Source organism: Notolepis coatsorum (genome assembly GCF_963971535.1).
Source record: "Notolepis coatsorum genome assembly, chromosome: 8".
NCBI classification, from domain to species: Eukaryota; Metazoa; Chordata; class Actinopteri; order Aulopiformes; family Paralepididae; genus Notolepis; species Notolepis coatsorum.
Window position 1 is genome coordinate 136,278,107 of NC_140172.1, and position 23,991 is coordinate 136,302,097.

General features: G+C 45.4%; 1 protein-coding gene across 1 annotated transcript in view; it reads right to left on the bottom strand.

Annotated features, from left to right (window-relative positions):
* Positions 1–851: 851 nt before the first annotated feature.
* Positions 852–23,991, bottom strand: part of LOC311233836 (zinc finger protein ubi-d4-like) — a 53,789-nt gene continuing 30,649 nt past the window's right edge. The window contains exons 7-11 of the mRNA XM_084320874.1: positions 7,410–7,541; positions 6,162–6,293; positions 5,822–5,934; positions 4,053–4,134; positions 852–961 (exon numbers count right to left, since the gene is read on the bottom strand). Of these exons, the coding sequence (XP_084177000.1) occupies positions 885–961; positions 4,053–4,134; positions 5,822–5,934; positions 6,162–6,293; positions 7,410–7,541 (536 nt within the window). The 3' untranslated portion in view covers positions 852–884. The remainder of the gene's footprint in view (positions 962–4,052; positions 4,135–5,821; positions 5,935–6,161; positions 6,294–7,409; positions 7,542–23,991) is intronic.

The following is a 23,991-nucleotide window of genomic DNA, read 5'->3' on the forward strand; positions in this document are numbered from 1 at the left end:
GAGACGTAGAGGACCTCCCGGCTCGTGTCGCTGTGCATCTGGGGCTCTAATTCGGTACATTCTGAGTTGGCTGCGCGGCGAGGATTTCCAAAATATAAAAAGTCCACGGGTCGTCTGACCTTTGAACTGTGTAACAGTCATACAGAGCGCTTGGTGAAAAGGTTTCCGACCCGGGACAGAGACAGAAACCACCGTCTCGACAAGGAAGTGTTTGTCTACGGAAGGGATTCCTCATTATAGTCCCAAACTATTCCTCCTCGTTATTAAGAACCCGACATGTTAATCCAAATAGTTACTGGCTTGCTTGGCAACTAGTCACTCCCTCGTACACAAAGTATCACTCCGCCACTGCAGTTTTCCCTGGCACTAAGACAGAAAGTAGTCCCAGCACTAAACCTTAGTACAGCCAGGCCTGTGGGCCCATTCATTCAGCTGAGAGTCAATCATGGACTGAGCTGAGGGAGCACTCTATCCATCAAACACCTCATGGACTGAGCTGAGGGAGCACTCTATCCATCAAACACCTCATGGACTGAGCTGAGGGAGCACTCTATCCATCAAACACCTCATGGACTGAGCTGAGGGAGCACTCTATCCATCAAACACCTCATGGACTGAGCTGAGGGAGCACTCTATCCATCAAACACCTCATGGACTGAGCTGAGGGAGCACTCTATCCATCAAACACCTCATGGACTGAGCTGAGGGAGCACTCTATCCATCAAACACCTCACCGGCCAGTAGGGTTATAGGGCTAGATGTCAAGAATTCAGAATTTACACTTTAATCCTAGATGAAATTACTTGTTTAAAAGGTGCCCCCATCCCCCCACCCCCCCCCCCCCCCCCGGTGTTCCATTTCCAGTATTATACAGAGGGAGGCCATCAGGACGGAGGGGCGTTCTGATATATGGAGGCCTTGTCTTTTAGAAGGTCCAGACACAGATGGCAGCTCCAGCTTCCTGTGGGATCAACAGCACAGAGGAGAACATCATTAGTGTGGTCGATGCTACGGTATTCTCTATATTTACTTGTGTTATTTTGTCCTGGTATTCTCTATATTTACTTGTGTTATTTTGTCCTGGTCTTCTCTATATTTACTTGTGTTATTTTGTCCTGGTCTTCTCTATATTTACTTGTGTTATTTTGCCCTGGGCCCCATTCCCCGTACCTGGCTAACTGAGTTAGCCGGATAATTTCCAGCATAGCTTGACTTAAGCCAGACCTTTCTGTTCCCCGAAGTCGGATTTTCTAAATCACCATGGTAACAGATCAGAAAGTTTGAACCTGGTCCGGAGCAGGGTTAAGTTCAGTTAGCTGGATAACCTGCATGGCCACGCCCTCGCAAAGAAATGCCAGCTCGCTTCCTGAAATATTTCTCACAGTCTAGATCCCATTATACCATTCTGAATTATGTTTTTGTGCTTCGTTTTCCTAGAGGGGGCTTTTGAAATGTATAATAATAGAACTAAATGCTGATAATAAATCATATTCAGCCTATAGATTTACTTTGTCCTAAATAAAATAATGCACGTCATATACGGCGCTCGGAGTCGCGATACACGCTGCATGTGGTTATTTTAATAACTGCGCATTGCAAATGTGAATCCCGCTGGGATATTTTTAATGAATGAAACCTATCGGCCGTTTGGCTCCGATTAGTTTCATATATTCTCCGCTGTAGATTTGCTTAACGGAGCGCCCGGATTGTGTTTCATTCAAGCATCAAATTGAAGTGTCTATGCGTGGATTGTGGTTTTTGTGGATTATGAATTACGAGGAATCTGAGGATTGTTGAATTGTATCATCACTCACACGTTATTGTGATATTGTAACTGGGATTAAAATGTCTGATGAGAATGAGATGCGCTGTTCGACGGATTTGAGCAATTGAATGAGCCGTTGACGTCACATTAATGCATTTGAGAATAGAGATAAAACTTCATTCAAAAGAAAAATATTCGAAACACAGGACTCTTGTATTGATGGATACACAATGGATATATCCCGTCTGGCACAGTGGTGCAACGGCTAGTGCTCACTCCTGTCAAGCGGATGACCCTAGTTCGAAACCCAGCGTTTCCAATATAATTTTTTTGGAATATAATATTAATGAATATACGCAAAAGTAGCCTAGTTTTAAGTTAAAATATTATAAATCTACATGCATTGAGGATGTCATTCTTTATATAGCTCTCAAAGTGCACCAAATTGAAGCATTTACATTGCAAAGAGAAGAAAAGAAATTAGAAAAGACGGGGATTCGAACGCGGGTCGTCCGCGTGAAAGGCATAAGGACCAACCACCAGACCACGGTGCCAGACAAATAAAACATCCACCATACATCTATCAATGGATAAGAGAGTCGTATCCTTATTCTGAAATAGTTGAACTAATTATTTTCGCTAGCAAGATCTCATTTGATTATTCAATCCATAAACCTACTGCCAGCAGGCACATTTAAAGAAATATAATCTGATTGATTGGGGAAATGAGGGATTTAAAATTAGCCTATAGATTATGCATTTAACTTGTCGGCGAGGCTATGGAGCCGTACTGCAGTGTACCCATTCTGCAATCTGTTAATAAAGTTTTAAATCAATCAATCAATCAATGCCGTTAGAAAATCAGGATTTCTGCGATCGACATCTGCTGTCTTTTCAGCTGAAGCGGCCGCGCGCAATTATCCTGAGTCTCAAGTCTGGTTCAAATGAACGAGACTGAATCAGCGTTCGAGGAACAGGAAAATCCCGGATTAAAACATCGGGTTAATTGAATCTGGATAATGGGACTCTTGATCGACTTAGTTGAACCAGGTACGGGGAATAGGGCCCTGGTATTCTCTATATTTACTTGTTATTTTGCCCTACTTTTCTCTATATTTACTTGTTATTTTGCCCTGGTTTTCTCTATATTTACTTGTTATTTTGTCCTACTTTTCTCTATATTTACTTGTTATTTTGTCCTGCTTTTCTCTATATTTGCTTGTGTTATTTTGTCCTGGGCTTCTCTATATTTACTTGTGTTATTTTGTCCTGGTCTTCTCTATATTTACTTGTGTTATTTTGTCCTGGTCTTCTCTATATTTACTTGTGTTATTTTGCCCTGGTATTCTCTATATTTACTTGTTATTTTGCCCTGGTATTCTCTATATTTACTTGTTATTTTGTCCTACTTTTCTCTATATTTACTTGTTATTTTGTCCTGCTTTTCTCTATATTTGCTTGTGTTATTTTGCCCTGGTATTCTCTATATTTACTTGTGTTATTTTGCCCTGGTATTCTCTATATTTACTTGTTATTTTGCCCTGCTTTTCTCTATATTTACTTGTTATTTTGCCATGGTATTCTCTATATTTACTTGTGTTATTTTGCCCTTGTATTCTCTATATTTACTTGTTATTCTGCCCTTGTATTCTCTATATTTACTTGTTATTTTGCCCTGGGCTTCTCTATATTTACTTGTTGTTTTGTCCTGATATTCTCTATATTTACTTGTGTTATTTTGCCCTGGTATTCTCTATATTTACCTGTTATTTTGTCCTGGGCTTCTCTATATTTACTTGTTGTTTTGTCCTGGTATTCTCTATATTTACTTGTTATTTTGCCCTGGTATTCTCTATATTTACCTGTTATTTTGTCCTGGTATTCTCTATATTTACTTGTGTTATTTTGCCCTGGTATTCTCTATATTTACCTGTTATTTTGTCCTGGTATTCTCTATATTTACTTGTGTTAATTGCCATGGTATTCTCTATATTTACTTGTTATTTTGTCCTGGTATTCTCTATATTTACTTGTTATTTTGTCCTGCTTTTCTCTATATTTACTTGTTGTTTTGCCCTGGTTTTCTCTAGAATCAGTAGTGAATGAAGGTCATTATTTGGAAATTTGGCCGAGATCAATTAAGTATTGATCTCGGGATGTTAGGATAACATTTTTCCAAACCTGATAGTGTTTTGAAAAACTGTCTCAAAATCAGTGAGATCATTCTGATTGTAGACAAAGACAGTGGGGTTTCATGACCCAGATGGTCTCAGGTCAGTAGTCCTACCTTCTGGTGGTTGTGCCATGGGAGGGTTGACACAGTACATATGGTAGCCTCGATCACAGTCATCACAGAACAGGAGCTGGTCCTGGAGGAGAGACACACCTGCTTTAAGCAACGCTTTCTACAACGCTTTCGGCTACAAGCTAGCCTAGCTTAGCACAAATGAATGGAAGCGGATACGGACCAGCTAGCCTAGCTGTTGGCCAAAAACACCTCTCCGGAGTCTGTATCCGCTTTCATTCATTTGTGCTAGGCTAGGCTAGCATGCAGCCGGATAGCTTTCTACTGAACGCAGAGAGGAAAGTGGTGTCCATCTTCTCGTCTGACTCTGGAGAAGATGGTGAGACTCACGTCATTCTCTGAGGTTCCACACATGTTGCAGCATTAGACTCACGTCGTTCTCTGAGGCCATGGTTACACTGCTGAACACAGCAATGTTTTTGTTGCTGAATGATTACGTTTGCTGTCCAAGTTAAAAATAAACGCCGTTTTGGCAGGAAAACGCGTTGTCCTACTGGCAACGCTGAAATTGTGTTTCCGTTTTGGATACTCGCCAAAACTCGCCGACAATGGTGCCATGTAATCTGTGCGAGCCGGATACGGAGCCGTTGTTGCTCAACGTCCATGCGCAGTAGAGACCTGCACGGTTATTTCCAGTGTTTACAGCAGAGCTGTCCCAAGGAGCTGCGGCTACCATGTGTTGTCAAGTTATTGTTATAAGGAGCCCAGTCCAAGCTACAACAGTCTGCATTCCCTTAACAATTGAGCCGTATTGAGCCGTATTGTATTGTACCCATTCTGCAATCTGTTAAATAAAGTTTACATCCATTCATTCTGCTAGCATTAACGTTACCAAGCTGCTAGCCACAATGCTATACTGTTATGCTGACATATCCCAATCACGTTAGCACGTAAACTAACAAACTTCGCTGCTAGCCACAATGCTATACTGTTATACTGGTATATTCCAATCACGTTAGCACGTAAGCTAACAAAATCAGCGACGATCTTTTTGTGAGACTAAACTCCGCTCTTGGTGGTCAATTGTGTTGATGTTAGTTTTGTTTCATCAACAAATGAGGCAGAACACACAGTGAATGTATCCGTTTTGTTTATTGCACTTTTATTGCACTTTCTTTGCTGAAAAATAAATGCTACGTTGGCTAAATGGCTCACACGAGGCATTTAAAGATGGTGGACTTGTTGATTTTTAGCAGGAAGTCTATTGGCACATTCAACTTTTCTGATTGGTTGAAAATTGCCTTCATGTTCGCCACCTACTGCCACCTACTGCTTTGGCATTGTACTACATGTATATACATCACTGTGCTCAGGAGGCAAAAACAATGTCTAACTTGCCTGCCATTACGTTGCGTTCTGAAAAGCGAAACTGACCCTGAAAACGAAACGAAAATGGCCCTGTGTGTAACCGCAGCCTGAGGTTCCACACATGTTGCAGCATTAGACTCACGTCGTTCTCTGAGGTTCCACACATGTTGCAGCATTAGACTCACGTCGTTCTCTGAGGTTCCACACATGTTGCAGCATTAGACTCACGTCGTTCTCTGAGGTTCCACACATGTTGCAGCATTAGACTCACGTCGTTCTCTGAGGTTCCACACATGTTGCAGCATTAGACTCACGTCGTTCTCTGAGGTTCCACACATGTTGCAGCATTAGACTCACGTCGTTCTCTGAGGTTCCACACATGTTGCAGCATTAGACTCACGTCGTTCTCTGAGGTTCCACACATGTTGCAGCATTAGACTCACGTCGTTCTCTGAGGTTCCACACATGTTGCAGCATTTGCACTCGATGCACTGCCAGTGGTACTTCTTCACTGCTGCCATCATGACCGCTGTGAACTGAAGGCAGGAAGGATGGCCTGAGAGAGGGAGAGAGAGGGGGGGAGAGAGTGAGGGGGGGAGAGAGAGAGGGGGGGGAGAGAGAGGGGGGGGGGGGAGAGAGAGAGAGAGAGAGAGGGGGGAGAGAGAGAGGGGGGCGAGAGAGAGAGATAAAAGGAGCAGGAAGAAGAACATATTATTTAGCCTGCCTCTTACTCAAAACAATACATAAGTCAGAATTAGACTGGTGTGGTAAGTTGGTACCTACCGGAGCGCCCGCAGTCAGAGCAGGACACCAGCTCCTCCGACTGGCCCGTCTTGTGGTTGGTGTTAGAATCCCCCAGGCAGAAGTCACAGTAGTTATTGGGCAGTGCCAGACCATCTGGACCTTTCTTGGTAGCTGAGAAGAAGATTTATTTTACGGTCAATTTACATTAGGTTATGGTGAGACCACACCAGGTCTACTGTGCAGACTTTTAATCTTTCTTTCTTTATTTCAGATCCCCATTAGTCACTGCCTCAGCAGCGACTATTCTTCCTGGGGTCTGGATACAAACATATACAAATTAAACAAGAATAATCAATAAAACAACATAAAAACAAAACAAATATCAATAAAACACCAATAAAATATACAAACAATTATAGAACATTAAACCAATGCGGCTGGGTGGCGCAGCGGAGATTGCGCTCGTCACCAATGCAAGAGACTCCGGTATCGAATCCGGGTGTCAGCATTGCCTCCGGCTTGGGCCGGCCGTCATACTGGCTCAATTGACAGAGGCAGCGGGTGGAAGTCGATGGGTGGTAATCTGGACGTTGTGGACAGCGACTCCTACAGGTCGGTTGGGGGACGCCTGCACAGCAGAGACAGGAAATGGCGGGGGTAGTGTGAGCCTCCCACACGTTACTCCCCGCCAATGAGAGTCCGCGCTGGCAGGTGAAAAGATGTGACAGGCTGCCTCCTCGTGTACCGGAGGGGACACGTGATGCAAGGCTTCTATCCTCCCTACAGCCGACCAATGGGAGGCATATGCGAGCAACGTTCAAGACCGGGGAGGGGAGAATTGGAAACACGAAATTGGGATGGGAGAAAAATTGAAAAATAAGGAGAAAAAGTGGATAAAAAAAAGAACATTAAACCAATCAAAATCAGACATACAAACAAATATGTATGCCAAGTTTTCTAATATAGAACAATAACAAATATACAAACATATACAAACAATCTCTTTGATGAAAGTTCTACTGGGGTTCTACTGTATTTGACTGGAGTTCTACAGTATTTGTTCTACTGGAGTTCTACACTATTTGTTCTACTGGAGTTATACTGTATTTGTTCTACTGGAGTTCTACTGTATTTGTTCTACTGGAGTTCTACTGTGTTTGTTCTACTGGAATTCTACAGTATTTGTTCTCCTTTTTGACTGGAGTTCTACTGTGTTTGTTCTACTGGAGTTCTACAGTATTTGTTCTATTGTATTTGACTGGAGGTCTACTGTGTTTGTTGACTTACTCTTGACCTCGTCAGGCGGGAGCGGGGCTGCAGTGCGGGGCTCCTCCTCCTCTGCAGGCTCCTCCCCCTCCAGGTGAGCGTGTGTGTAATGGTAGCTCAGACCGGGGCGGTTCCTGTAGCGCTTCCCGCACGCTGCGGCCAAGAACCACAAAACACACCACATGTATGAAAAGAACGTCTAACACGCCACACAGTCAGCAGGGGGTCAGTGTCTAACACACCACACAGTCAGCAGGGGGTCAGTGTTGGAAGACGCGTTTGACTGTAAACAACGATTATATCGCAATGTTTTGCGTGCCAATATAATATCGATACATTGACGTCAAGTAGGGGTGGACGGTATGGTCTAAAATTTATATCACGGTATAATTTGAAGCATAGACGGTAACGGTATATATCACGGTATCAGTGTTTCAGTTAGAATTATTATTTTTTGCCTGATAGGCAGGCTATATAAAGAATGACATCGTCAAGGCATGTAGATTTATAATATTTTAACTTAAAACTAGGCTACTTTTGCGTATACAGTCATTATATTCCAAATAAAATAAGTCCCGAGTCGAGAATAAAGAATGCTTCTCGCAAAATCCAGCATCCAGCTCCCGCTGCCCAGCCGTCGTTATCAGAACACTACACACATATCATAATGTTCACGGCAAACTGTAGTTGATCACCAGGTATGTTTTATTAACGTAGAATAATTCATATAAGAAAAACGATAGGGAAATCTCTTACCTTTCTCCACTGGTTAAAAATGCCAGGAACTGAAATTGAAACTTGCTGTGCGCCGTGGTGATATGGGTTTATTATGAAATGACAATTGCGTGTTGACACGCCCACTGCGCGAAGCCTCCTAAATAACTTTTTCCAGTTTGCACATATCTATTATCTATGACTAATTCTATCTATTTTTAGGGGCAAATGCCAGTGAAATAGTCGCGCTGTGGTTACATGACGTCATTGCTATTTTAGAGCTGCACTACCGGTTACACGGTATACTCAAAATCCATACCGTAGAGCAAATTCATACCGTTTATACCGTATACCGTTTATACCGTCCACCCCTACTCTCTGCCTTCCTACTGTCTCAATAAAGAACCTTCTCTCCTGTGTATCCTCTACTCTGTCTCCCTCTCAGCCTTCCTACTGTCTCAATAAAGAACCTTCTCTCCTGTGTATCCTCTACTCTGTCTCCCTCTCAGCCTTCCTACTGTCTCAATAAAGAACCTTCTCTCCTGTGTCTCCTCTACTCTGTCTCCCTCTCAGCCTTCCTACTGTCTCAATAAAGAACCTTCTCTCCTGTGTCTCCTCTACTCTGTCTCCCTCTCAGCCTTCCTACTGTCTCAATAAAGAACCTTCTCTCCTGTGTCTCCCTCTCAGCCTTCCTACTGTCTCAATAAAGAACATTCTCTCCTGTGTCTCCTCTACTATGTCTCCCTCTCAGCCTTCCTACTGTCTCTCTCCTACTCTGTCTCGCTCTCAGCCTTTAAAACAGCGGGTACCAAGTTGAAACCTTGACTTACATTTCCCAAAATGTACACGCTGTGAGTGATAGACCTAAATTAACTGAACCCGCAACAATGTCATTTATCCAATCAGGTGCGTTTCACGTGGGGAAATGGGAAGTAGGGAGGGGATACATGCAAAACATGTAAACAACAACATAAATTTTGGACCCGCCAACACTTTTAAAAAGACAGGAGGCATGTGGTAGTCTACATCCGCCCCAGACCAACAGAGGAGGCATGTGGTAGTCTACACCCACCCCAGACCAACAGAGGAGGCATGTGGTAGTCTACACCCGCCCATGACCAACAGAGGAGGCATGTGGTAGTCTACACCCGCCCCAGACCAACAGAGGAGGCATGTGGTGGTCTACACATGCCCCAGACCAACAGAGAAGGCATGTGGTAGTCTACACACGCCCCAGACCAACAGAGGAGGCATGTGGTAGTCTACAACCGCCCCAGACCAACAGAGGAGGCATGTGGTAGTCTACACACGCCCCAGACCAACAGAGGCATGTGGTAGTCTACACCCGCCCCAGACCAACAGTAGGTCAATGCGCGCAACGACCAGGAAGGGACTTGGCATAACAACTAAATTGATAACAACAATTTGATGCTGGTCTGTAACACACACACACACACACACACGCAGGCATAGAGGAGACACAACAGGCAGGCAGCAGAGAGGGAGAAAAGGCACAGGCAGACAGGTTGGAGGAGGCAGGCAGGTTGGTGGAGGAAATAGAGAAATGAGAGAAATGTACCTCTTTCAGAAGGTTTGGAAATATGCTTTTGTTTGATAGTGTCTGGAAGAGAGAAAAGGAGAGAGAGAGAGAGAGAGAGAGAGAGAGAGAGAGAGAGAGAGAGAGAGAGAGAGAGAGAGAGAGAGAGAGAGAGAGAGAGAGAGAGAGAGAGCAGAAACTCAGAGAGACAGCCTCAGAGACAGAAGGATCAGCAGAATGTTTCTCTCATATTCAAACCAACAAACCCATTTTAAGATATTTCAACTTACAGTGAAACCAGCACTCCAAACATTCAAAGACTTCACAATGTGAAGAAATGGATTATATTCTCACCACCTCTTCCAGTGGCGCCCTCTGGAGGGCGCTATAGGTCACTCTCCACCAAATCATCCTGTTTTAAAAACTACTTCTACTGCAAAAAGGACTCTTAAGTCTTTTCACAAATCACAACAGAGCTCTTAAGCACTTGTATCAGTCTGTGAATATTGTCTATTGTGTTTACTGCAGAGCGGAGGGACTGGGAGACCCATGTTACTGACCAGACACTCTATATCAGTGATGGCTGTTTACTGTAGAGCGGAGGGACTGAGAGACCCATGTTACTGACCAGACACTCTATATCAGTGATGGCTGTTTACTGCAGAGCGGAGGGACTGGGAGACCCATGTTACTGACCAGACACTCTATATCAGTGATGGCTGTTTACTGTAGAGCGGAGGGACTGAGAGACCCATGTTACTGACCAGACACTCTATATCAGTGATGACTGTTTACTGCAGAGCGGAGGGACTGAGAGACCCATGTTACTGACCAGACACTCTATATCAGTGATGGCTGTTTACTGCAGAGCGGAGGGACTGAGAGACCCATGTTACTGACCAGACACTCTATATCAGTGATGGCTGTTTACTGCAGAGCGGAGGGACTGGGAGACCCATGTTACGGACCAAACACTAGATATTATTTTAACATGTAGAAGACCACTTATCTTTAACAACATACCACTTACAGCACCTTTAATAATGAAAGGTGGGTTATCTTGAATAACCGTGTCATGTCTGTAAAGAGACATCTCTGTTCAGTTGTATTATTTTACCGTTCAGGAGTAAGGGCAGAGCTCTCTGCAGTGAGATTGTACCGGAGTAAGGGCAGAGCTCTCTATATTGAGATTGTACCGGAGTAAGGGCAGAGCTCTCTATATTGAGATTGTACCGGAGTAAGGGCAGAGCTCTCTATATTGAGATTGTACCGGAGTAAGGGCAGAGCTCTCTATATTGAGATTGTACCGGAGTAAGGGCAGAGCTCTCTATATTGAGATTGTACCGGAGTAAGGGCAGAGCTCTCTATATTGAGATTGTACCGGAGTAAGGGCAGAGCTCTCTATATTGAGATTGTACCGGAGTAAGGGCAGAGCTCTCTATATTGAGATTGTACCGGAGTAAGGGCAGAGCTCTCTATATTGAGATTGTACCGGAGTAAGGGCAGAGCTCTCTATATTGAGATTGTACCGGAGTAAGGGCAGAGCTCTCTATATTGAGATTGTACCGGAGTAAGGGCAGAGCTCTCTATATTGAGATTGTACCGGAGTAAGGGCAGAGCTCTCTGCAGTGAGATTGTACCGGAGTAAGGGCAGAGCTCTCTATATTGAGATTGTACCGGAGTAAGGGCAGAGCTCTGCGAGTCTACAGACGGCAACCCTAAACCTAAGCCTAGACGCCACGTGTCAAAACCTAACCCTAAGCCTAGAAGCCACACGCCTAACACTAGACGCCACATGTCTAACACTAGAAGCCACATGGGCAAAGTTAAATGGAAAGCAATGATTAAATGGAATTTGATCAGAAGGTAATTATTTTACCACAGTGACAAATAATTAGCCGATTCCTACCAACTCATATTATTATCATAAAACAAGAAAAGCAGTTTATCTTCCAGAACAACAAGATCATTATCAACTGAGCTCTATACGCCTCAACACAACATATTGCTCAACTTGCAAATCCTTTTCATTTTGCAATGTAGGCAACTACTAATGTCCCAATGTAAGGCAACTACTAATGTCCCAATGTAAGGCAACTACTAATGCCCCAATGTAAGGCAACTACTAATACCCCGATGTGGGCAACTACTAATGCCCCAATGTAAGGCAACTACTAATGTCCCAATGTAAGGCAACTACTAATGCCCCAATGTAAGGCAACTACTAATGTCCCAATGTAAGGCAACTACTAATGTCCCAATGTAAGGCAACTACTAATACCCCAATGTAAGGCAACTACTAATGCCCCAATGTAAGGCAACTACTAATACCCCAATGTAAGGCAACTACTAATGTCCCAATGTAAGGCAACTACTAATGCCCCAATGTAAGGCAACTACTAATGTCCCAATGTAAGGCAACTACTAATGCCCCAATGTAAGGCAACTACTAATGCCCCAATGTAAGGCAACTACTAATGCCCCAATGTAAGGCAACTACTAATGTCCCAATGTAGGCAACTACTAATGTCCCAATGTAGGCAACTACTAATGTCCCAATGTAGGCAACTACTAATGTCCCAATGTAGGCAACTACTAATGCCCCAATGTAGGCAACTACTAATGTCCCAATGTAGGCAACTACTAATGTCCCAATGTACAGATACTACCCCCCAGGACCCACTGTCCCAGTCAGATATACTACCTGTCCCAGTCAGATATACTACCTGTCCCAGTCAGATATACTATCCCCAGGACCCACTGTCCCAGATATACTACCCCCAGGACCCACTGTCCCAGATATACTACCCCCAGGACCCACTGTCCCAGATATACTACCCCCAGGACCCACTGTCCCAGTCAGATATACTACCCCCAGGACCCAGTCAGACCCACTGTCCCAGATATACTACCTGTCCCAGTCAGATATACTACCCCCCAGGACCCACTGTCCCAGATATACTACCCCCCAGGACCCACTGTCCCAGTCAGATATACTACCCCCAGGACCCACTGTCCCAGTCGCGTCTATATTAATCCCAGCCGAAGAGTGCAAGAGCGCTTCCGCATTCTTCGCCATACGCCAGTACGGTAATGCGCATTTCCTTTTCCTTCGCCCAGGTGCGCGCTGCACATGCGCATGAGGTCGCCGCTTGGTTCGACGCGGTTCAGACCCCCATTCAACACTAATCACAGATGCCAGAACGCCATATTAGCACACATTAACGCTGGTCAATCACATTAATACTATATGCTATTGCTATTGCTATATATTGCTATTGCTATATGCTATTAATACTAATACGGTATATATATACACTCGATGGACGCAGCAGGCGATCACTGCTACTGTTATTCAGCCACGCCAGCCGCCGCGCCGCAGCCGTGCAAGAGGTACATGATTGATTGATTGTGTAGTGACTGTACATAATTCACACAGAACTGTTGTTGGGAATAGTAGTTCCCCCCGGACGATATTGTGTGTAAGAGCCAATTTACATGGTTGTAGTGCCATGTGTTTATATTTTATGCATTTGTTTTGTTTTTTATGTATTTATAAATTCCGCCTGTATTACATTGTGCCTGCCAGCCTGCCAAAATGAGTTTGTGGCATCAGTACCCGTTGCTCACCAGTAGGTGACATACTCAGCTACTTAATGAATAACGGGACTGATGACAGCCAGGTGCGTTTGGTTACCGGCAGGGCTAAACAGTTTTTGACCGTCAAGTCGTCACATCGACACGGCACGTTGTTTTGTTATCGTTTTGTTTGTAGTGTATAGTGTTTGTTTGTTCTTTTGAAGGTATCGTTGGCATTTGCTTTGTATCACATGCAATTGGTGCATACGTTAATTATGTGGTAAATAAACCCATTTGGGGTACTAGTGGAACGGACCTTGTGGACATTCATTCCTTTCACCAGACGGTATACAACAGCGGCCACAGACGCGTCAACTATAGGTTTTTAGCCGGTAACAGCCTCCTCAAGGGCTTATAGTTTTATTGTTTTTGTTAAGTCAAGTTGGCCCTTATACAAGTCAAAAACTTGCTCATCAGTAAAGTGGATCATTGGGAACCACAGCACAAGTCAATACTGTGGCTCATAGGGAACCACAGCAAGACGAGCAAAGTTATAGGAATAAACTTTGCGCAACAAGAAACGTTGAGGACAGCGGGGAAGCCATTCAGCCTCGCTTTGATGCGCACGCGGAGCTGATGCGTTGAGGACTGCGTGGGATTTGCGCAGTTCCAGCTGTTGGATGTCAACAGAGCCATGAGCTGAGAAGCGCAGACCGTCAACCTACTCATCAGAGCTCCAACTACAACCAACGGTACCCAACGTCAGCTGCCAACATTTTCCGTGGTAGGCTACAAGCCGAGGTAAGGTAGCGCTACCCTTTTTTCTGGCCATGGTAAATGTGTGCACACAACTCTTACGTTTTGCGAGCATAAATTCCAATGCATTGGTAGCTGAAAATAGACTGCGCGTTCCAGTCTACCGTTAACTTTGATTCCTTTGTGCGCGCCACCGTTGGCGTTGAATCCTTTATGCGCGCCACGCACAACTATCGTTGACTTTTTTAATCCTTCGTGCACGCCGGGCATAACGTTACTGCTTCAAACATTTCACTGCTGATTGTCAACATGAGCGTTGCTGATGACAATCAAGACATTAATAAGGATCAACTCGTCGGTGCAGAGGCGGCTGTGGAAACTGTCACAATGGAAAAAAGGGAAATTAAACTGACCTATAAGGCTGTAATGGAAAAATTGGGAAAATTGGAAAATAAAAGGTCAGATCATTTAAATAAGGCAAAAAATTTTTTGCAAATGGAGATATTTATGCACAATACTGATGTAAAAGGGGTACAAAGTGTATTGTGTGAATATGTAAGGCTGTGTGAGACAGCCAAAATTGTACAAATTGAATTTATGAATACATCAACTATGTCCCCGGATGAAAGTGCATTACAAACTGCCTGGTTTGGGTCAAGAATAAACACGTTGGAAAGCTTCCACGTGCATGTTGAGAGTTGGCTGGCACAAAATATGGCAATTACAAGTAGCCAGGGTGAAGTGCACTCAGAACCTGTGCATACAGAAAAGGTGCACACTGTCTGTGTAGACACAGAGGATGTACACACAGAGGATGTGCACACAAAGGAGGTGCACACTGTCAGTGCACCCACAGAGGACGTGCGCCCAGACAACATACAACCAGTGGTTGATAATGTGAAATCAAATGACAGTATTTCAAATATCTCCTTTGGACGCTCACAAGGCAGCAGAAAGAGTGGTAGCAGTGCCGGCTCTGAACGCCTCATAGCAGAGGCTAAAAGAGCATCACTGCTGGTGAAAGCAGCGTACTTGAAGGAGAGACAAGCTCTGGAGGATCAAGAGGAAGAGTTAAGGAGGAATAATGAGGAGCAAGAGCAATAGTTAAGGAGGAACAAGGAAGTGTTAAGGAGGAAAAAGCAGCAACTTGACATGGAGGCTGATTTGGCTGCATCCACTGCTCAATTGGCTGTTCTGCATACTGTCAGCAGGGAGATGGTCACGAACCTCTAGCCAAAGGCATGTGGGAAATCACACTGGACCTCCTCATTCAAGCTACACTGTGCTAAATCCAACAGCACAGCAATTCAACATTCCTATGCCAGAGCCTGTTGTCAAGCCAAAGGTTAAACCTCACCTCTTTCACATGCCATCACAAGGTGGAGCTGCTGCACAACCACCCCTCTTTCACATGCCACCACAAAGTGGAGCTGCTGCACAACCACCCCTCTTTCACATGCCACCACAAGGTGGAGCTGCTGCACAACCACCCCTCTTTCACATGCCACCACAAAGTGGAGCTGCTGCACAACCACCCCTCTTTCACATGCCACCACAAAGTGGAGCTGCTGCACAACCACCCCTCTTTCAAATGTCATCACAAGGTGGAGCTGCTGCACAACCACCCCTCTTTCACATGTCATCACAAGGTGGAGCTGCTGCGCAACCACCCCTCTTTCACATGCCACCACAAAGTAGAGCTGCTGTCCAACCACAATTGTATCAACCTTTTCAAATGCCACCACAAGGTGGAGCTGCTGCGCAACCACAACTGTATCAACCTTGTCAAATACCACTTCAAGGAGACTTGAGTACAGTCCTGCAACGGCAGAATGAAATAACAAATGCTCTTGTACAACAACAGTTCACAATGTCTCTACCATCAAAAGACATCCCTCCATTTGACGGTGACCCGCTTCACTATGGGAGCTTTATAAGATCCTTTGAGCATAATATTGAAAACAAGGCCAGCAAAGCTGATTGTTTATATTTTTTGGAACAATTTACAACGGGACAACCACGTGAGCTGGTAAGGAGTTGTCAGCACATGATGCCTGACCGTGGTTACGACATAGCCAAGGGGCTCCTGAAGAAACATTTCGGGAACGAATTCAAAATTGCTTCGTCATATATTGAAAAGGCCTTGGCATGGCCCGCAGTTAAGTCTGAGGATGTAAAGGCGCTGCATGCCTATTCTTTGTTCCTGCGCAACTGTTGCAACGTGATGGCAGAGATGCAACACATGCAGGAGCTCGACATGCCAACCAACATGCGCAGGATTATGACCAAGCTGCCCTACAGGTATAGGGAAAGATGGAGGACAACAGCTCATGATATACTGGAGCGACAAAATCGCAGAGCTGTTTTTAACGATCTTGTTACATTCGTGGAACGTCAGGTTACAATCCTTTCTGACCCACTTTTCGGCGACATCCAGGATCAACCAATTGTAAAGGATGGATTGAGTAACAGGAACAAGTCCCAGCCTCAGTCCAGGTTTGGCAGAGCTAAAGGCAACAGCTTTGCTACAACGGTAACACGTCTGGACTCCAAAGAGCCATTGAGATCTGTCCATAGGGGGCGTGATTTCAAAATGGAGAAGTCCAGATCTTGTATGTGTTGCTTTGGGGACCACTCTTTGACAGAGTGCCCGCGACTGAAAGGCAAGAACCACAAGGACAAAATTATCTTTGTGAAACAAAAGGGGATTTGTTTTGGATGTTTGTGTTCCGGTCACATGAGTGGTGATTGCGACAAGCGCCTAACCTGCAAGATTTGCGGAAAAAACCATCCAACCATACTTCATATCGACAGGCCATACCCCAGCACAGATCGGCAGCCTAAGACATCCGTTAGCGTCACAACAGCCACTCAGACATGTGGTCTTACTGGGGCCGGCGGAGGTGGTTGTAAGCTGTCCATCTTGCCAGTCCAGGTCAAGTCCACAAAGGGAGACAAGATATTGCAAACATACGCCTTTCTCGACCCTGGCAGTTCTGCAACATTTTGTTCTGAACATTTAATGAATGCATTGAATATGACTGGACGACAGACCAACTTCCTTCTGCACACCATGGGACAGGAGAAGGTGGTCGCAAGTACCTCCTTGAAAGGTTTGGAGATCTCTGGTCTCAATGGAGACACCTTCTATAGCCTCCCAGAAGTCCTTTCACAAAGAAAAATGCCTGTGACCAGTGAACATATTGTCTCACAGGAAGATTTGGTGAAGTGGCCTTACCTGTCTGATGTCCAAATTCCCAGCATAAAGGCGAATGTTGACTTATTGATTGGCACCAATGCACCCAGGTTATTGGAACCTTGGGAAGTGGTTAACAGCCGTGGAAATGGTCCGTATTCTGTAAGAACTGTTCTGGGCTGGGCGGTCAATGGGCCCCTTCAAGCAAGCGATGGTCCTGAAAATGGGATTGCAGTGGCCAATGTCAATAGGATTTCTGTGAGCAGATTGGAGGAGATGCTAAGCAACCAATACAACCATGATTTCAATGAAAAGAATTCAGAAGAAAAGGGAATGTCAAGAGAAGATGTTAGATTTCTGAAGATCATGGAGGAATCGGCACAGCTCATGGATGGACACTATAGTATGAAGATGCCCTTCAGGAGTGACCAGATTACTCTGCCCAACAACCTCTGTGTGGTCAGGCAACGGCTACTTGGATTACAGAGGAGGTTCAAGAAAGATGAAATCTTTCACAAGGAGTACACCAGCTTTTTCACTGACGTGATCAGGAATGGTTATGCTGAGGAAGTGCCTCAACATCAGCTATATCGTGAAGTCGGACAAGTTTGGTATGTCCCCCACCATGGTGTACATCACCCAAGAAAGGGCAACTTAAGGGTTGTGTTCGACTGCGGCTAGTCTACCGTATGGGGTCCCCCAAGGTTCCATCCTGGCCCCCATACTCTTCTCCATCTACATGCTCCCCCTGGCCGAAATCATCCAGAAACACAACATTTCATATCACTTTTATGCCGATGACTCCCAAATCTACCTTCCCCTCAACCCCTCTGACACAGCTAACCTAGACTCTCTTAAAACAAAGCTGGATGGCCCTCAACTTCTTACAGCTAAATGAAAATAAAACTGAGATCATTTTGTTTGGCCCCCCCTCTTCCACCAAAACACTCTCCAACAGCCTAGGACAACTCTCCACCCACCTCAAACCCCACGTCAAGAGCCTGGGTGTAATCTTTGACCCAGAGCTCAAATTCGACCGGCAGGTAAATGCCGTAGTCAAATCATGCTTCTTTCAACTCTGCAACATCAGTAAAATAAAACCAATCCTCTCACCCGTTGACCTGGAAACGGTAGTCAATGCATTCATAACCTCACGCCTTGACTACTGCAATGCCCTCTACACCGGCATCAGTCAGACAGCCATGTCCCGCCTCAAAATGGTCCAGCACTCTGCAGCTAGGTTCCTTACCGGTACCAGAAAGAGAGAGCACATCACACCAGTCCTAGCCTCCCTACACTGGCTCCCAGTCCCATTTAGAATAGACTTTAAAATCCTCCTCCTCACCTTTAAAGCACTATCGGGTGCAGCACCCTTATACATCACCGAACTCATCACCCCCTACGCAGCACCCAGGTCACTAAGATCCTCCAACCAGGCTCGGCTGGTCCCCCCCCCGCACCAGACTCAAAAAGAGAGGCGATCGCTCCTTCAAGGCCGTGGCCCCCAAGCTATGGAACCAGCTTCCCCTGGAGATCCGATCTGCCCCCTCACTGGAGACATTTAAGGCCCGTCTAAAAACCCACTTCTATTCCCTGGCCTTCAATAAACCCTGATTCTCCCACACCCTAACTCACACACTCCCATGTAATTTTATCATGCCCCCTCCCTCTTGTATCTCTTATTATGCTCCTCTGTCCCCTGTGTGCTACTGTACTTTGTGTTCCCCTATTCGTGTGTTGTCCTACTGTCCTACTCTCTGAATGTACTGTCTTGTCCTGCTGTGCCTTTTTATATTTTTGTATTTGTGTATTTTATATTAGGACATTGATTTTAAGCTCTGATTGTACAGCACTTTGGTTGGCTCTTGGGCTTTTAAACGTGCTATATAAATAAATTACTTGACTTGACTTGAATACCAGGGAACTTCACTGAACAACGAACTGTTACAAGGCCCTAATCTCACCAGTTCGCTACTGGATGTTCTGGTAAGATTCAGACAGGAGCCAGTAGCGTTCATGGGAGACATAAAATCAATGTTTTACCAGGTCAAAGTTCCTGAAGAACACCAGGACTTTCTTTGCTTCCTCTGGTGGCCTAACGGCAACACAAATCTGGAGGTTGTGGAGCATCGAATGACAGTACACCTGTTTGGGGCAGTTTCATCCCCAAGTCGTGCGAGCTACGCACTGAAGAAGACTGCTGAAGACAATCACAATCACTTTGCTGCTGATGTTGTCAAAACAGTCAAACGAAACTTCTACGTGGATGATTGCTTAAAGAGCCTACCCACAGAGGAAGAAGCAGTTGTCATGATTCAAGCTCTTTCAGAGATTTGTCAGAGAGGCGGATTCACCTTGACCAAGTGGACCAGCAACAGCCGGTCAGTACTGCAGTCAATTGCAGAAGAGCACCGGGCAAGAGACTTAAAAGAGTTGAATCTGGACAGAGATGAGCTTCCGATGGAGAGAGCCCTGGGGCTACTGTGGTGCGTGGAAACTGACACGTTTAAATTCAAAATGGTCAGGAAGGAGCAACCGCATACCCGGCGAGGTCTACTGTCCATCGTAAGTTCAGTGTACGATCCCCTGGGTTTCATTAGCCCAGTTACACTGCCTGCCAAGTCCATGCTGCAGGAACTGTGTAGAAGAGGGTGCAGCTGGGATGAGAACGTCCCAAAAGATATTGAACACCAATGGATAAGATGGTTGGAGGAACTGGAAAAGATGACGTCATTCAAAGTCAACCGATGAGTTAAACCCAAAGACTTTGGACGCCCCACTCTGGCAGAATTGCATCACTTTTCCGATGCTAGCGAACATGGATTCGGGACTGTTGCCTATCTTAGGCTGCAGAACAGCAAAAACAGTATCCATGTTTCCTTCATGTTGGGAAAAGCAAGAGTCACGCCCCTGAAACATGTAACCATTCCGCGTCTTGAACTGACAGCTGCGGTCCTAGCAGTCCGAGTGGACCAGATGTTGAAGACTGAGCTTCAACTGCCATTGGATCCATCAACATTTTGGACAGACAGCACATCAGTGATCAAGTACATACAAAACGAGGGCAAGCGCTTTCATACCTTCGTGGCAAACAGGGTGTCAACCATTAGAGAAATGACTGACGTGTCTCAATGGAAGTACATCAACACCAGAGACAACCCCGCTGACGACGCATCCAGGGGTATGAAAGTTGAAGAACTGCTGACGGATGACCGATGGATTGAGGGCCCAAAATTCCTCTCTCAGCCCATGGAGAAATGGCCTTCTTATACAGCAGACTGCATTATGGCCAGCGACGATCCAGAAGTCAAGAAGCCTGTTGCTGTGAATGTGATCATCACAGACTCACCTAGTGCTACAGAACATCTTGTCACTTACTTCTCTGAATGGAAGAAGCTCAAGACAGCTGCAGCATGGTTTCTAAAGGTGAAGAGGACTCTTCTAGAACTGGCACAAAGGAGAAAGGAGTTGCAGGCTGTTAAAGTCCTTGAGAAGGATACACGTGGTGCTTCCAGGCACATTGAGTCAGAGATGGAAAAGGCCAAAGGAGCCCTGAAAGGGCAGACCTTGTCATTGGATGACCTATTGAAGGCTGAAGTTTCCATCATCCGATACTGTCAGCAACAAAGGTTCCAGAAGGAAATGGCCGCACTAGCAGCTGGAAAACCAGTTGCACGAGACAGTGTGACCTACAAGCTGGACCCTCGAATGGATGATGGCCTTTTGAGAGTTGGTGGACGACTGAGTAGAGCAGCGATGCCTGAAGAAAGAAAACATCCACTCATTCTGTCTAAAGATCAGTACATTTCCACACTCATACTGAGGCACATCCACCAACAACTAGGACACAGTGGAAGAAACCATACATTGTCAAAGCTTCGTAAGAAGTTCTGGATCACAAACGCCAATTCGGCTGTGAGGAAGATCATTGAAAAGTGCGGGTTTTGCAGGCTCCATTGTGCAAGGGTAGGAGAACAGAAAATGGCAGATTTGCCCAAGGAAAGGCTTCTGCCTGATTTACCCCCCTTTACGAATGTCGGAGTTGACTATTTCGGGCCATTTGAAGAGAGGCCGGAGTACATGTAAGCGCTACGGAGTAATTTTTACCTGTTTCTCAAGCAGAGCGGTCCACTTGGAAGTGGCGCCTTCTCTGGATACAGATGCGTGCATCAACGCCATACGTAGATTTATCTGCAGAAGAGGCCAGGTATCCCAGATGCAATCTGACAATGGAACAAACTTTGTGGGAGCAGAGCGAGAGTTGAAGGAGGCTCTTGCAGCTCTGAATCATGAACGGTTGCAAGGAGCTTTGCTCCAAGATGGAATTCACTGGAAATTTAACCCACCAGGAGCATCCCACCAGGGAGGCGTGTGGGAGAGAGTTATCCGCATGGTAAGGAAGGTTCTCGCATCTGTTTTGCATTTGCAAACTTTGGATGATGATGGATTGCACACTGTCATGTGTGAAGTGGAGGCAATATTAAATGGCCGGATTGGCCGCGCCATCACCAAACTGTCAGACGATCCCAACGATCTTGAACCACTCACTCCCAACCATATTCTCCTGATGAAAGGCAAGCCACTCTTATCACCTGGGCTCTTTGTGAAGGAGGATCTGTATGTGAAGAGGAGGTGGAAGCAAGCTCAGTATATTTCTGGACTTTTTTGGAAAAGATGGGTGCAGGAGTACCTCCCTCTCCTCCAAGAACGGCAAAAGTGGAGTCAGCCCAGGAGAAATTTTGTACCTGGAGATATTGTCGTGGTAGTCGACTCTGCAGCTCCTCGGGGCTCTTGGCTCCTCGGCAGAGTTTTGGAGACATTCTCAGACAAGAACAGCTTGGTGCGCTCAGTGCGTCTGAAGACCAAAACAAGTGTTTTAGAGCGACCAGTAACCAAGCTTTGTCTTTTGCACGAGGCAATAGTCTCAAATATTTGATTTTTTTTAGATTATGGCACACTTTGGCTCTTTTTGTTTTTCATTTTATGTTATAATTGTTATGTTATGACATTTAACAATTAGAGGCCGGTGTGTAAGAGCCAATTTACATGGTTGTAGTGCCATGTGTTTATATTTTATGCATTTGTTTTGTTTTTTATGTATTTATGAATTCCGCCTGTATTACATTGTGCCTGCCAGCCTGCCAAAATGAGTTTGTGGCATCAGTACCCGTTGCTCACCAGTAGGTGACATACTCAGCTACTTAATGAATAACGGGACTGATGACAGCCAGGTGCGTTTGGTTACCGGCGGCAGGGCTAAACAGTTTTTGACCGTCAAGTCGTCACGGCACGTTGTTTTGTTATCGTTTTGTTTGTAGTGTATAGTGTTTGTTTGTTCTTTTGAAGGTATCGTTGGCATTTGCTTTGTATCACATGCAATTGGTGCATACGTTAATTATGTGGTAAATAAACCCATTTGGGGTACTAGTGGAACGGACCTTGTGGACATTCATTCCTTTCACCAGACGGTATACAACAGCGGCCACAGACGCGTCAACTATAGGTTTTTAGCCGGTAACAGCCTCCTCAAGGGCTTATAGTTTTATTGTTTTTGTTAAGTCAAGTTGGCCCTTATATTGTGTGTAGCACTTCCTGCCTCGAGCATTCATTCTACCTATCGATTCGACTACGTTGACATTGTTGTTATGCTGCTGTTGAATAAAGGAATTAGGTTCAACTTCGATACACCGCCTCCGACTCCTTTATCCCAGCGCTACAATTGATTGATTGATAACTACTGAGCTAACATGAAGCTAACTACTGAGCTAACATGAAGCTAACTGCTGAGCTAACTACTGAGCTAACATGGAGCTAACATGGAGCTAACTACTGAGCTAACTGAGCTAACATGAGCTAACTGCTGAGCTAACATGGAGCTAACATGAAGCTAACTACTGAGCTAACATGAGCTAACTGCTGAGCTAACATGAGCTAACTGCTGAGCTAACTGAGCTAACATGCAGCTAACTGAGCTAACTAAGAGGTACGCGATTGATTGATTGACATGTATTCCATAATATGTAAAGTACATGTGGTCCTCGTTTGGATAATATGTAAAGTACAGTTGACAGCTGCGTTGTGTTAACGTTGCAATGTACAGGGAAAACGTTATGGCGTTGCGAGTGAATCGCGTCGCGATAATATACATGTATTCCATTTCGGCGTCTGAGCGGGGGAAAAGAAAATGCGCATTTGGAGGGCGTTACCGGGGCCAATCGGGGCAAAATGCGGAAGCGCTCTTGCACTCTTCGGCTGGGATTAATATAGACGCGTCCCAGTCAGATATACTACCCCCCAGGACCCACTGTCCCAGTCAGATATACTACCCCCCAGGACCCAGTCAGATATACTACCCCCCAGGACCCAGTCAGATATACTACCCCCCAGGACCCACTGTCCCAGATATACTACCCCCCAGGACCCACTGTCCCAGATATACTACCCCCCAGGACCCACTGTCCCAGATATACTACCCCCCAGGACCCACTGTCCCAGTCAGATATACAACCCCCCCAGGACCCACTGTCCCAGATATACTACCCCCCAGGACCCACTGTCCCAGTCAGATATACAACCCCCCAGGACCCACTGTCCCAGATATACTACCCCCCAGGACCCACTGTCCCAGTCAGATATACAACCCCCCAGGACCCACTGTCCCAGATATACTACCCCCCAGGACCCACTGTCCCAGATATACTACCCCCCAGGACCCACTGTCCCAGATATACTACCCCCCAGGACCCACTGTCCCAGTCAGATATACAACCCCCCAGGACCCACTGTCCCAAATATACTACCCCCCAGGACCCACTGTCCCA